Source organism: Montipora foliosa, chromosome 9, assembly GCF_036669935.1.
Source record: "Montipora foliosa isolate CH-2021 chromosome 9, ASM3666993v2, whole genome shotgun sequence".
Taxonomy (NCBI): domain Eukaryota; kingdom Metazoa; phylum Cnidaria; class Anthozoa; order Scleractinia; family Acroporidae; genus Montipora; species Montipora foliosa.
The window spans coordinates 22,520,145-22,535,144 of NC_090877.1; the positions used below are offsets into that span (position 1 = coordinate 22,520,145).

At 39.3% G+C, this 15,000-nt stretch overlaps 1 protein-coding gene and 1 long non-coding RNA gene across 2 annotated transcripts in view; one reads left to right on the forward strand and one right to left on the reverse strand.

The window, feature by feature from the left end:
* Window positions 1-3,450, reverse strand: part of LOC137970586 (uncharacterized) — a 16,076-nt gene extending 12,626 nt beyond the window's left edge. The window contains exons 1-2 of the long non-coding RNA XR_011116831.1: window positions 3,317-3,450; window positions 1,152-1,606 (exon numbers count right to left, since the gene is read on the reverse strand). This is a non-coding gene — a long non-coding RNA (uncharacterized lncRNA). The remainder of the gene's footprint in view (window positions 1-1,151; window positions 1,607-3,316) is intronic.
* Window positions 3,451-3,549: 99 nt separating this feature from the next.
* The window catches only part of LOC137969776 (adenylosuccinate lyase-like), a 32,354-nt gene continuing 20,903 nt past the window's right edge, over window positions 3,550-15,000 (forward strand). Inside the window, exons 1-11 of the mRNA XM_068816133.1 lie at window positions 3,550-3,697; window positions 3,818-4,021; window positions 4,667-4,711; window positions 5,356-5,435; window positions 7,057-7,228; window positions 8,138-8,275; window positions 10,109-10,178; window positions 10,759-10,906; window positions 12,253-12,343; window positions 13,114-13,203; window positions 13,820-13,996. Coding sequence (XP_068672234.1) covers window positions 3,554-3,697; window positions 3,818-4,021; window positions 4,667-4,711; window positions 5,356-5,435; window positions 7,057-7,228; window positions 8,138-8,275; window positions 10,109-10,178; window positions 10,759-10,906; window positions 12,253-12,343; window positions 13,114-13,203; window positions 13,820-13,996 — 1,359 coding nt within the window. The 5' untranslated portion in view covers window positions 3,550-3,553. The remainder of the gene's footprint in view (window positions 3,698-3,817; window positions 4,022-4,666; window positions 4,712-5,355; window positions 5,436-7,056; window positions 7,229-8,137; window positions 8,276-10,108; window positions 10,179-10,758; window positions 10,907-12,252; window positions 12,344-13,113; window positions 13,204-13,819; window positions 13,997-15,000) is intronic.

Below are 15,000 nucleotides of genomic sequence, written 5' to 3' on the forward strand. Positions count from 1 at the left end.
GGGAACCCTTCCGCAATTTACAAGAGGAGCAAGAAATATCGGTACTCTCCTTCGTCGTACGCAATCACGCAAGCACAATCTAGTGGCCTGGGACCAGTGAAGGAATCACTGATTGCAATGCGTTGTTCTACTCTTGACAAACGCGTTACAGTTTAGTAAAAAACACAAAACTACTTTTGGTCGGATTTCGTAGTTCAGTTCAGTCTTTCATTCCACATTTCCCCTTTTAAGTACATTATATTATGGATAAAAAGGTAGCGAGGTACATACGACCGTAATGAAGGCAAAACTACATGTATATTTAAAACATCCGTCTAATCGAAGCGCCATCCAAAAACAGGTGCCATTCAGATTTTAGGCCAAGATCTATACCAAAGTGTAAAACCGGATCCTTTTTCAGACTTGAAAAGGCTGATAAGGCAACGCCCATAACAGCACGCGGCGAGCCTGCAAACCACCCTGTTAGAATGATAACCATTTTGACTCTAAAGGAGTTCCAGTTCCAATTGAGGAGTAAAATAATTGCCTGGCTTAAGACACTAAAATCTGTTAGCGTCAAAGGGTTCAAGGTGCCATAATTGATGAGTGGATACAGACGTTAATAAACTGTGAAGCATTTACATCCATGTTTTCTGTATAACCAGAAACCCATGAGGGTTGAAAGGTGTAACGGCCCCTTGTGTTCTGGGAAACAAGCTTCTGGACATTCAATTTGCTAAGTACCATATTTGAAACAACAAGAGCAAGCCAAGGGGTTTCCAAATATACTGAAGCTGTGAACGCGCATTACACGTTTCAACCCTTATGGGCTTCTGGTATAACTGAACAACCCTACTTTGGCAGGCACCTTAGACAGAATATTCTAAAAATAGTTAAATTTGCTTGCTAACCTTGTTTGTAAGTTTGACAGCAAACTATTAATAAGATCTAAGTAAAGGGTGGATTAATTTATCAAATATGTTACCACACATACAACTGAGAGAATGTAGCCATATAATATTTCAAAAAAAAGAAATAGTGAGGGTCCAGTAACCAACATTAGTAACTCTGTAAACTTCTTACAACCTTGACATACTCTGAACTCAGTGACCAATATGATAGCAATTCTCCGTAAGAGAAGGGTCCTATAGAAATGAGTCTGGTCTGCTTACCATCATCCTCAGGTTTTGATTTTCCAATCTAACCAATCCAAATAATTTTCCAAGATGTGTACTTCATTCTTCAATTAGTGACCTGATTCGAGTCTTTGAAAGCTACAGGTTGGCATCAAAGCATGCTAAATACGGTTCCAATCACATTTATTTGGGATTGGAGCAAATCCTCACTTGAACGCCTGGGTTGAAATATAACAGGAATATTGTCCAAGGGGTATTGGTCCATTTAAGCATCACCATTTGTGCACACGGCCAGCAACTGTCACTGTCATTTAACAATGAGCCACAACTCCATCTTCAGTGACCTTGTCTGAGCTTGTTTAATTATGAATGAAAAACTTCAGTCCCATCCAATTGAAATACATAAACGTCACCATTACGGGGATGGAGGTAGGAACAAGAAGACCAAAGTAGCAAGGTGAATACTGGTTCAGGCAAGATTCTGGAAAGTCCTGTCATCAAAGAACCCATCATTAATATCCGAGGAAATCTAATTATTATTTCCAAAAGAATGAAATTTTTTGCAGGAGAGAAGTGGTGACAAAGAGACAGCAGTTGCCTTCCACATTCATGTTCAAGGTTTGACTCCCCAATTCGGCCAATTACGAGGGTTAAGTTTGTTGGTTCTATACTTTACTCTCAGAGGTTTCTCTGTGTACAATATTTCACTCTCATACAAAACCATTTTTATTTAATCTGCTTGGTTACATAAAATTGGCTTTTATTAATATTAGTTATTGTTATTGTTATTGTTAGTAGTAGTAATAGTAGTAGCAGTAGCAGTAGCAGTAATAGTAGTCGTTGTCGTTGTCATGTAACCTCCATTATTTACCCTGATACAAAAGGGATACCTACAGTCTGTGACAAAATTCCTTGGCATAGCACACAAATAATTATACAGATCTGAAGCTTTTGTGGCTTACCCTCCCTTCATTATGTTGTTTGCATGCAAGTTTCTGAGCCCATTTGGCAAAAGAACATTGTGGGAGGGCAAGGTATTGCAAAGCATTTCAAAAATCTTGTCCAAGGCTGTAGATCCCACACAATCCAATACATTTTCATGTCAAGGATAAGCCATTTATGGGTCTTTCTGTGGGTACCTGAAAGCATTTTTATTCACTTGGGATCAGTCTTTATTTGGTATTAAATTTTGTTTTCTGTCTTTTGTTTCTTTTGTTTTACTAATCTCTGCTCCAGTTCCTGCAGAAGGAAACCTACCATAAAAACTTGTGTATGAGCCACATCTTTTTGCTGAAAAATTGGGCTCATGGGTGCCACTTATATACCAGACCATTGCTTTCAGAGGGAGTAAACTGGCTGGTATGGGGTCACAAATAACACTAAAAACCTTCAGTAAATGAAGATAATTCTTTGACCAATCACTTAAAAACTAACTCTCCACTGCGTGCGACAAAATACCACAGGAGAACTCACAAGGCAAATGGCCATACTGCAAGTTACGAATCCTCGTTTTTTTCCGTTTATGGCCTGCCTCATGCATAAATCAACAGAAAAAAACTGGGGACGGACCTCCAACTCAGTTAGTGAGAGGTATGAGGTCCAATCTGAAGGACTTGACCTCTGTAATCTTCCTGCTTTAACTGGGTCAAAAATTGGAACAAGGAGTCGTTCCATGAGTTTCACACTGTGGCTATAAAATTGGCCCCTAACTGGTCAAGGTCTTAAGTAGACTAAATGACCGTCAGTGAGAACTTGACTGGTATAATGTGATTGGCTCGATACCCAAACCCAAAAACAAAAGACTTAACAATTGAAACAATGACTTGGACTTAAACAGTACTGAGAAACTGTTTACAATACCAAACAATAGCAGGTTACGAGAGCTGCTCATTACTGCTATTGTTTTCAGCTTGGGTATTGAGCCAATCAAATGATACTTTATGAGAGCTGCTACACTACTGGGGACATAGCCACCCAGGGCAGTTGCCAGATGGTGGAATTTTTACGGTATATATCACGTTACCATCGCTATTATTGAAATGCTATCCATAGAGCTAACCAAAGCACTTTTCAGGCTAACCAGCGTGCTTTTTAGGACTAATATATAACAAAGTTTTGACTGCCAGTCATTTAAGTGTTTTTAACATCTTGACCGGTAACCGGCCATATATGTGACAGGATAACTAGAAAAGGAAGCTTACCTCGGTAGTGAGATAAGTATAGAATATTCCAAAGAGGCAAGTAAGAACAAAAATCGGGGAGAAGATAAGCAAAAAATATGGAGCAAAATTGTCAGCAAAAGTGTAGTGTACGTCTTGCTCCTTCCGCCATTTCATTTTTACCGCTGACCAATCAATACTTTGGCATTGAGGCTCATACATTTTTCTAATATGAACGCTGACTTGATCTTTCTTGCCTGCGGTCTCTTGTGGTCCAGCATGGCGGGAGATTCAGTTCATGGAGTGTATCGAAGCCCACTTACAAGTCGATATGCAAGCCCTGAAATGGCCTTTAATTTCTCAGAGGAGAAAAAATTTTCGACATGGAGAAAGCTGTGGCTCTTCTTAGCAAAATCTGAGAAGGTACGTATAGCATTGTTGTAAGGAAAGGCGACATCGCTAAAATGTGACATTTGACTTAAATACCAGCAAATTGTTTCTAGCTTTTCTCTGAGTTTGAAACGTTTTTATCATCTTTATCAGATGCTGGGTCTGGATATCTCAGATGAGCAAATTCAGGAAATGGAATCTAATTTGACTAACATCGACTACAACTTAGTTGCCGCAGAAGAAAAAAAACGAAGGCATGACGTAATGGCGCATGTGCACACTTTTGGCGCGTGCTGTCCCAAGGCGGCTCCTATAATACACCTCGGAGCCACCTCATGTTATGTTGGTGACAATACTGTAAGTAGTTCCGTAGTAGATGTCAACTTGAGCATTTTTTTCTTGTGTCCCATTTCCTCTCATCAAACCAACTACTCCCTTATAAAGTGACCCCTTTCCTCAGACTATCCAGATGTCTTTTACTCATCTCTTTAATAAGTGTTTTGTCCAATGTAACTTGTTCAGGTGAATGCATAGGAAATGTAAAAAAGAATTATCTGCTTTGCTATCATGAAACCTCACATTAGCATGTGACTAGGATGTATAGGCCACTCCGGAAAATAACATAATACTCTGTGTTTGTCCCCCCAAATTTTGCATATGCATTGTTCTTGTTTTCTCTTGTGACAATTAAGAGAAACTGGAAACAATGCTTATGCAAAATATGGGGGGACAAACAAAGAGTACTATGGTATTTTTCGAAGTGGCCTATTGTGATGCCTTGTTTTTAAACCATTGCGTTGTCTATGACTTTCTTGCAATATGATTGGTTTGTTTTCTAAAATGGGCATTCCTGATTGGCTATTACATTGTGTGACAACTTGACGTGAGCATGACGTGTACAGCGTTCTCTAGACTCTTATCGACAACGGCAAATTAGTCAATCAGATTGGGAGATTACAAGCAATTGTGGTAAAAATTATACTCTTTGCTTAAAATTTTCAGGACCTTATTGTTGTAAAGGATGCTTTCAATATTGTACTTCCAAAGGTTAGTGTGAACTAGTACCTAATATCATTATTATTAATTTAAAGGTTAAGTAAACAAAGTTTTTCCCTTACTGTGTCTTATCATTCTTTTAACAGAAGAAAGAGTGTCCCCTGTGGTGGCACTGTATGCTATTCACAAATGACCTTTTGGATATACAAATTCTAACTGCCATGTACAATCACAGTGTACTTGAATAATATTAGGGAGCATTAGCATGAGAAATTTTTGATCCACAAATGGAACCCATAAGAGACTGAGTTGTTTTATATTTTAACCAGTCTTGACACTGCTGGTTTGACTTGTGAAATAGTCACGTCTGGTTTCTTCCCACAGCTCAAAAACCTCTAGTGCTTATAAGCTCCCCATTATCACGATTCTGATTACTAGGGTACTCACATCTCAAAAGATCTTAATTATTTACAGAAAATATATGGTGCGATATAGCGTGCATTGCTCCAAACTTGTTGCTTTTAATGATAGAATTTATTCAAATGTGTAATATATGAGTTCTTCATGGTAGACTAGTGCTAATTATTATTAAGAAAGAATAAATATTTTTAAAATATTTATTATTATTATATATAGGTAATGAGTACATTTTTTATATATTTTTATAAATTTGTTCTAATAACTCTAACTTAAAGCTGGCAAGATGCATAGATAGACTGTCAGGCTTTGCAGAGAAGTACAAGTCAGTCCCTACTCTTGGCTACACACATTTTCAGTGAGTAGATAACTTATATAACCCAAGTTTTCGAGCTGTACTTGTGGTTATGATTCTCATTTTATCAAGTTAAATTTATGGTCCATTTACTGACTGTATAAATTACACATAATTGGAAGAATGAAGAGCCACAACATACAGTACAGCGGTACTGTGTTAAAAGCTACATGTAAGCTCAACAGCTGCAGTTCTGGGTGCAGTTGTTCATTAAACCCAAGATCACTGTAATCCCGGATTACTGGAAACACAGTGAAATGTTATTTTCTGATCAAAGGAAGTAATAAGATTTTTAGTCTTCCATTTTGAGTCAGATGCTTGCTTTCCTTCAGCATAAAATAACGGTATAATGTTAGCACCCTTTTGACCTGTGTTGACATTTAATCATGGATTAATTTAAAATGGCTTTTGAACAACTGAGCCCTGGTACATGTATCTAACTTTTTGCAATGAACTTGTGCAGGAGATTACACCATGATGTCAATTTAGCTGGCTATCCTATAGAATACAGCTATATATAGGTGTAGCCATACCCACCCCCCGAACAAAGACGGGAGGTAGGTACGGCTACACATACATGTAGGCTATAGGTGAATTGATCAAATATAGCACATTAAATTTTGCTATATTGTGAGTTTCTTTTTAACCATTGTGAAATGGGGATTTCTTCTTAGATGTACATGTAGTTGAATGTACTTTACAGTTTGGGATTTTAAGGCAATATACTTAAAAGAAACAAGAGTTAACTCTTAGCTTTGCAAACAATATTATTGTTTGAGTTGTAACCCCTTTGCTCTTTAAAGGTAGTTAATCTTAGACTTCTTCTATTGGAACTGACTGAGTGCTTGGGATACCACAGGCTCTGTGGTCCATGCTAAACTTGACCTCTTCCTCACAGATTTAATTATGGAGGAGTAAGAGCTCTCAAAAACCAAATTGTAAGTTGATTCTTTAAAGTCGTGCAATATTTTGGAAAAGAGTGGAGGGGAGGGGGGGTGTCTGGGGTTAAAAACCTTACAAACTTACCTGCACACCTGCTCTTGACTAGTACTGTATGCTGCTGCCATGGACATGCATATTAAGAATTTAGTTGGTTTACAGGAATTGATAATAGCGATCTTTAGATTGACATGAAAGCGCAAATAAGACTTTGAGGTTTTTTTCTGAAAACATGCACATTAAAATTTTAGAAAATGTTTTTTTATCTAGAAGTTGCTTAAATGGACATGTACGTTGGCACCATTGATACAGCATACCTACAGTATGCTGGTTGCCAAGGGTAATTTTTTATTATGTCCACATGTCGTTATGGTGCTGGTGTAGTGCTACATGTAACTTAAAGACTGTTAATTCCAGGTTTAATTCCTGGGCTAATTCCTAGACTTGGTGCTATGTGTATACATGATTAGGGGAATTAAGGTTGGGTTCTACTTTTCTTTATTCTTCTCTAAACCCAAGTGTTAATTCTTAATCTGACAGCACAACATTGCCAATAGTAGTCATAGAGTACTTAGCAGTAACTGGCTCAGTAGCTCTCAAGGAAATGGTATCCATCTTGTCATGCTTCTTATTTTTCAGTTTATCTCTTCTGGCAGTAAACTTTTATTTCCACTGAACTTAACAGGCCTGCACAATTGACAACAGTTGGAAAGAGAGCTTGCCTTTGGCTGTCAGATTTGCTAATGGACTTGAGAAATCTTATCCGGGCGAGAGATGATTTGAGATTCCGCGGAGTCAAGGGTACCACTGGCACCCAAGCCAGTTTTCTTAATCTGTTTGATGGGGATCATGAAAAGGTAAGTCCTAGAACACACTGCATGCAAAAAGGTGATTGGAGAGCAATGTTGGTGCAGTGGTGAGTAAGGTTGCCTTTGGCCAGTGTATCCCAGGTTTATTTCCTGGAATCGACGTCATGTGGGTTCCATTGGTTGGTTCTCTACTCTGCTTTGAGAGGATTGTCTCTGAGTGCTCTAGTGTTTCTGGCTATACAAGTTAAGACTTCAATTAGTGCGGGAGTAATGAATTGAGGGTTCTTTTCTTTTTTGTCTTCCTTCATATGGTCCTTTGGGACCATACATACAGTACATAGATACTTAATCGACTACTCCCCACACTGGTGCTTGTCAGGTCCAATGAAACACAATCAATGAAACAACAACTTTTAAGAAGTTGTCACATCAGAGACACTCTGGGCTATGGCCTTGTGTCCTATTTTGTTACGTTCATACCACAGTTTGACATCCTCTGTGATGTATTAATGAACAAACGCTTGGCAACATGGAAGCTATTTGTTAACTAGATTCACTTGACTCAACCGTCCACGTGATCAATACGCGTTTTTGAGGTTACTGAAAGTGATCAAAGTTCAAGTTTGGAGTTAACAGTCACTTCTGAGGATGTACGGCTGTATCTCGAAGCAAGCAAAATGTTAAGTAAATACACTGTAGGCTACTTTCAAAAATACCGTAATACTCTTTGTTTGCCCTCCAAACTTTTGTACAAAGCATTGTTTGCAGTTTCTCTTGGGACTTATAATCGTCCCAAGAGAAATTAAAAACAATACTTATGCAAAAGTTTCGAGGGCAAACAAAGAGTATTGTGGTATTTTTAAGAGTGGCCTATAATTATTTCAAACACTGCGCGTGTTTGTAATGTTTGTCACTGCTGTTTGCATCTTATTTTTAATTTTCTCTGTCTGGTTATAGGTGGAAAAACTAGACCAGCTAGTTACCGAGATGGCTGGATTTAACAATCATTATATTGTCACAGGGCAAACTTACAGTCGAAAAGTAGACTTGGACTGTCTGTCAGCTCTGGGTAGCTTGGGAGCTTCAGTTCACAAGGTACAGATGTAGATCTTGTAGGCGATAGTAAGTTACTGTCTACAGTAAGTTATGGCATAAAACTGAGAATGACAAAGATTGATAAGAAGAAGAGAAGACTGAAATTCATGCTAAGGTTTTCGTTACCCAATGGGGAGCTTTAGCATGTGATGTTTTTGAGACAGGGATGGCAACCGGAAATGAACATTTCGCATGCAATGACAGTGGTGTCCCTCTGATTTTTAAACTAATTATCTCTAATGGAGAAAAGATACTTAGCAACTGGTAAGTTTGGTTGTGTGAAGTTATCTTCATCCCTTAAATTTTTTTAATAATAGATTTTTTCGAACAATAAAGTAGCAGAGACCCAACAAGGTTTTACTTCCCATTTACATGTATTCCACTGTAGGAGACAGTGTAGCCCAGTGGTTAGGGTGCTTGCCTTGACATCCGGAGATCCCGGGTTCAAGACACGTTCTGACCAGTTGTTGAATTTTTTCCGGGTAGTCCCTGGTTCAGTTTCTTGGCTGCGCTTGTAAATAGCCAACTGGTTTGCCTCCGGTCAGTTGGGATTCTTAAAAGTTGTTCTGTTCAATGCTTGGAGTATTAGCTACTAGCTACTAGCTACTAGCTACTCTAAAAAATCCGAGGGTGAATAATGATACTTACTTACTTGACAATGCAACTTACAAAGAGAAAATAACGCGTAGGTGTTGAAGAAAACTAAAAACACTCTAAAGAGGAACTGCATATCTTCAAATAGGGTAACCAATATGAAAATATTAATAAGAAAGGACAATTGAAAGAATGGCAGTTATTATATTTACCCAAATTATCCCGTCAGAACCTAAATTATGAGAAATGCAGTCTTTAACGGGGTTGTGTAACAGACATTAATTCGTCACGAAGCTTTGGTTCGTGTTGTATAAAAATAGGTACTGAGTTAACGTTAAGTTATTTGGTGAGAAGGGGCGAGTAAATGGTAAAGCCCTGGTCAAACGGACTCGCAAGTAGCCACAAGTTGAACTTACGTAGAGACTTGGGTTGGGTGGCCAAACGGTGAAAAACTTGCGTCGACTTACGGGAAAATTTGATCTCGACCAAAGTGAGCGCAAGTCATCGTAAGTCAACGCAAGTGCACGCAAGGCCTGGCCAAACGGAGTCGCAAGTAGACTCAAGTAGTAGTCGCGAGTAGACGCGTCTACTCGCCAGTCCGTTTGACCAGGGCTTAAAACAACACAAAATGAAATACACTGCCGTAACCGACAAAAGTTACAAGGAATAAATGTACATACTGTATTTGCTGGAACTGCGGGTTATAGATGAAAGGAGAAGTGATCCTTGTACTTAACTGGAAAATTTAAGCACTTCAGTTCTCTTATAGACACCTGAAAATTCAGGAGGCTACAACGGGATTCGAACCAGTGACATCTGCAATGCCGGTGCAGTGCTCCACCAAATGAGCTATGAAGCCACACAATTGGGAGCAGGTCAATTTGTTGGGCTCATGTATTCCTGTGAAGGGACTCGATTAGAGAAATGTACATAATTATTTTGATGTGCAGGTTATAAACGAAATTACATTGGAATGTTGTTGCTCTTGAATTTTTTTTATCCGACGGAGTTGACTTCAAGCGTGAGTATTGAGGTTCATGTGAGATTTAAAAAAATTCACCCAGTTTCAGCTACTTGCATCGATCATCAAATTTAATTTCCTAATACCGATAACCAAGTTGACTTTAAGCAGATTGTTTCTTGTGTAGCACGTTATGTGAATTCATCACCATTAGATTTATCATTAATTATAAATAAGCAATGAGTTATCTTCACGTGTTTGCACTGTTTGTTATTAAGATTTGCACAGATATTCGGCTTTTAGCCAATCAAAAAGAAATCGAAGAGCCCTTCGAAAAAGATCAAATCGGTGAGTGAATACCTTGGTACAACCAGGCGATTGTTTACGTTAATGATATTTTCTCAACCTCCTAGTTTTGACTTGGATCTGGTGTGTAGAAAAAGAAGAGCACTTTTTCTTGCAAAAGATAAGAACCCACACCCTTTTGTACTCTGCCATACGTCCCTGACTGGTGGGGTATGTTACATGTTGGTTTTTGTTTAAAGAGAAAAACCGTAGAACAATCCTCAGCTCGGAGCACGGCCCATCCGTCTACTTACAGTGTACAGAAAAATTAGTGATGTGTTGTGTATCTTCGAGTATTTGTGAGCCTCAGGCCGTTCCCCTTTTTTTCTTCGTTTACGGTCGTCCGACCGACCCCCATTTTTGAGTTATCAAAAAAAAAATAATAATAAATAAATTTGAGCATGGGAGGGTAATGACTTACTAGAACACTTTTAAAACTTTTTATTATTATTTAAGGATTAATTATTATCTTGATTTACTTGAGAGTTTTGTTACTTGGCAAGTCGGTTTATCACCAGCTTTGACTTGGTTGAAGGAAACTGGCAAGCTCCGTTTAATTCATCGCGTTTTTGCCCCCCAAAAGGTTCAAGTGCAATGCCATACAAACGGAATCCAATGAGAAGTGAAAGATGCTGCAGCCTTGCTCGTCATTTAATGGTGCTTGTAGGAGATGCACAGCAAACTGCAGCTACACAGTGGCTGGAGAGAACACTGGATGACAGCGCAAACAGGTAAAGCTTCAAGCCAGACTTACCAAACGGGAAAGTTAGTTCAAGGAAACTGACTCCAGTTTATGGTAGTTCATGAATGAGAAAGGCCCAGGGAATGGTGAGGACTTTTGTTGGGGGAAGTTTCATTTCAGACTTTTGTCTGGGGAGGGAAGGATTACTTATATTTCTTTCAAGTTGAACTTAAAGGACCGTGACATATTTGTCTTACTCAAATTATGTAAAACCTGTGGCTCAGTCCTCCAAGCAGAGGAGAAGTGGGCATGCGATGGGCGTTTTATGGAAAGGGACAGGAAGGCGAGGGTGATTTAGTTACCGAGAACTGAGTTCGAACTGAGTTCAACATGAGAACCAGGCAGGGTTCAGCCAATTATGCTCGTAAAGGGGGCATAGCAGGGGCACATTACGCGGAGTCTGCATCTTCTATATTAAATCTCTGACTCAGTCCGAGTCAACCCTGTCTCGTATCTTTTTTTATTTTTAGAAGCACCTCCCAGGGGTGTTTTCGCGGGTGTTTTCACAATAGCCAATCATAAAAGACCTATGGTCGGCCACTGATTACATCACGTGCAGCACACCCGAAACTCGACGGTATTTCAAAGTGATGAAAAAATATAGCTGTTCTCCTAGTGTGTCGTCGGGATTTTTCTCAATTGTGCTGAATTGTGCCAGAAATTAAACCCAAGTTTCAAGCACATTCCACTAGATTCCAAGATTATGCAGTAAATGACACCCCTCTCCCCTTCATTCTTGATTAATGAAGCTATTTACGAATGCTGTATTGACACCTAAGCGATTCAGAGGTACGTTTCTTCAACAGCCCTTTTATAGCTCAGTGGTACTGCATCCAAATTAATATTCGTGACCTCGGTTACGAGCACTCGGATTTTTCCGAATCACCATTGATAAGTACATCTCTTTAAAAGTATGTTTCTCAAACTCTGATACCTCTGTCTTGAAAGGGACTGGCGTCTATCAATTAAGCGAAGTGATAGCTCTACTGAATAGTGTTATTGCGATGAAATCATTTTCAGTAGGGTCATGGTCGAGCAGTGTTTTTCGTATTACTCTAATTATGCTGAACCTTATGGCAGCACGATCACCGAAAGTCAACCTGAAGGAAGTTAACAAAATTTGTGTTGAACTTCAATATGATAGTAAGTGCCACTCCTGGGGCAAAAGCTGGGGTTTCTCGAAATATGGTAGAATCAACAGCGACGAGAAATGGCGTTGAAAATGTTCGCGATTTGTACGCTGGTACTTACAAGAAACGAGAATTACTATTTTGTTTGCCTTTATTTACCTTTGTTTTCTAAGGGTATACTGCTATTTGAATCCTTACCTTTCAGGAGAATTAGCCTAGCCGAAGCCTTTCTTACAGCTGACATTCTACTGAGCACTCTTCAGAATGTTTGTGAGGGTCTTGTTGTTTACCCGAAGGTAATAAGAGTCGTTATTTCGTTTTTTTCTTCATTTTGCTATGGTTTTTCAATTTTTTTGTTATCAGTGAAGCGGGAAAAAGTCGTAAAGACTTATCAAAACCAAATGTAGCTTGAAAGGTTTTTTTGTTTGTTGTTGTGTTTAAAAGGTCGCTTTTCCCTGTCTTCCTTTCTTTTTTTGGTGATCTTCCTGAATGGAGGGGACAAGGCACGATTGTTTAACCCGGTTTTCACTAGCGACGCAATCATAATCACAAACAACACACGCAAGCGAGCGCATGTAGTTGCTGTTAATTAATGTCTATTGTGCTAAGAAAAGGCTCTAATGAACAACAAGCTACTGATCAGGAGTTTGCGTATACTTCTTGTGCTTATATACTTCTTGTGCTTCTATACTTCCAGCACTTGGCAAACTCCTCGTGGCTCTTTTTGCGTAGGTACATACATCTAGCTACAGACACCTGACCACACTTTAAACCCCTTTCAAAGAGCACAGTGTCAAAGGTGACAAAACACAGAGATGATAGGGGTTAATTGCCCACCAACGCCCCCACCATCAGTGCATCTGAAAGTGAAACAGCTTCCAGATGTAAGTCGGATTATTGTTTCAGCTCGCCTGGAATACAGGAAAATCAATAAGAGTGCCTGACTTTACAAAACTCTCTCACATCACGGATTTTCAAACATTGTTTTGACTGTCGATTTTTAAAACCTAAACTGAAGTTTATACCGGACGCGAAATAACTCGGCTCTCGTTGTGTGCTGTGACAGGTTATCGCAAGACATATTCGTCAGGAGTTACCATTCATGGCGTCTGAGAACATCATCATGGCCATAGTCAAAGCTGGTGGCAATAGACAGGTAATGTAAAGGATTTTAATTGATTCAGTTCCTGAAGAATTTCTCGATTTTGGTAAGGGAGTGCGTGGGTTATCGGCAGTATATACTATTGAACTGAGAAACGACGATTTAGTAATGAAACCTTTTCACGGAATCGAGCAACTTTCACAATTGGATTAACTATTATGAAGTTCAAGATAGACTACTGCACGACTGATAAAACATCGCGAAAATGTATTTCTTTTAACGATATTTCGGTTCTGCGTTGTTTTATCAGTCGTGCAGCAGTGTACTTGACTTTCATAAATACGTTTTAATCAATTTAGACTAATCACGATCTTGTGTGATCCAACGCTGTGCAAGACGTATCGTCCACGGTTTTTGCAAAGGTTTGAAAGCCTCATCTTCATTATTTAGATAAGTAAACCTGTCGAAATGACGTTGAGGTTAGGAAGGAAATCAAAAGGCTTGTGTACTCCACAATCTCTTTCAAACCTTTTTTGTGTTCTCGAGGATCGTGCTTGATTTCCCTGGGACTCGAGTTCTTCCCCTTTTAAGCTACAGCTCCCCCACTTCCCCCCCCCCCCCCCGCCCACCCGCCCCCTGCCCCAATTGAAAATTTTTATACACCTTACAGGAATGCCACGAGAAGATACGTGTACTGTCTCAGGAATCTGGGGCTGTTGTCAAGGAACAAGGTGGAGACAATGATTTAGTCGACAGAATCAAAAACTGTGAGTACTTTGCTCCAATTCACAGCAAGCTGGACGCCATTTTGGACGCAACCACTTTCACAGGACGAGCGCCGCAACAGGTATTTTGAACAATTACATCATGGAGGATATTTTATTTATTCTATAATGCTGGAGAGACATTTAAGGAGATTCCCTTGTTTTGCACCGCGCATCTCATACTGCGCATAACATTGCGACTTCGGAGATGGCGGCGTTCACGCCGGCCATCTGAAGAGAGGCAACAATGGCCGCTTTTGCTGTTCAAGAGCTTTTAAGTGCAATCATGATAACTCTTCTCGGTTAAGAAGGTGTTGTCTTATAACTCGCCCCAGTTCTTTCGCGGAAAATGATCATTTTCAAGGCGTGTTGCGAAGAAACGAGCACCGCGGTGATCCCCCATTTTAATGGTTTTATTTACTCGTAATAGGTATACGGAAAACATATTTGAACGAGAAAAATAGTTGGATAGCAGAAGTTGTAGCATTTACATATAAGCTGCATTTGGAGACCGACACTGAGTGCAAGGTGATGTTAGTGCCGGTCCAATTTCGGTGAAAAACACTTAGAATAAAGGGCATTCAGCGCGAAAACGAGCACGGTGACTTATCTTTTTATTGCATTTTTTTAAATTTCCTGTGTATGAATATCAATTGTGCCAAGTTTGAAAATAATGTCGATAGTACGTCATTTTCAAGGGAATTACCTTAGTGATATTTTTAGGGTTTCTGATTTGGCCCTTATTTCAGTTCCACAAATTAAGGTCAAACAATATTTTTTTAAATATTGAGCTTACTCTTGCAAGAGTCGACAAGGGCCAATAAAAATAATCACCAAGAGAGGCCCTTCTGTGCATTTCGGACGTGTGGTGCAGACAAGCCGCTGCTACATCATCAGATCCTAATGAGCTTGGCTTGATCAGTAAATTAGGCAATGTCATTCTACTCTGAAGCTGAACGCCAAAGAGTTGAATCCACAGATAATGTAGGTCGACTCTTTTTCAAAGTAAATTGAAGCAAATGAAGCCGTGTTAGGCTAAAAATAGGCAAGAAATATTAAGAAAAGCATCCGGAACCATCCACTCAGT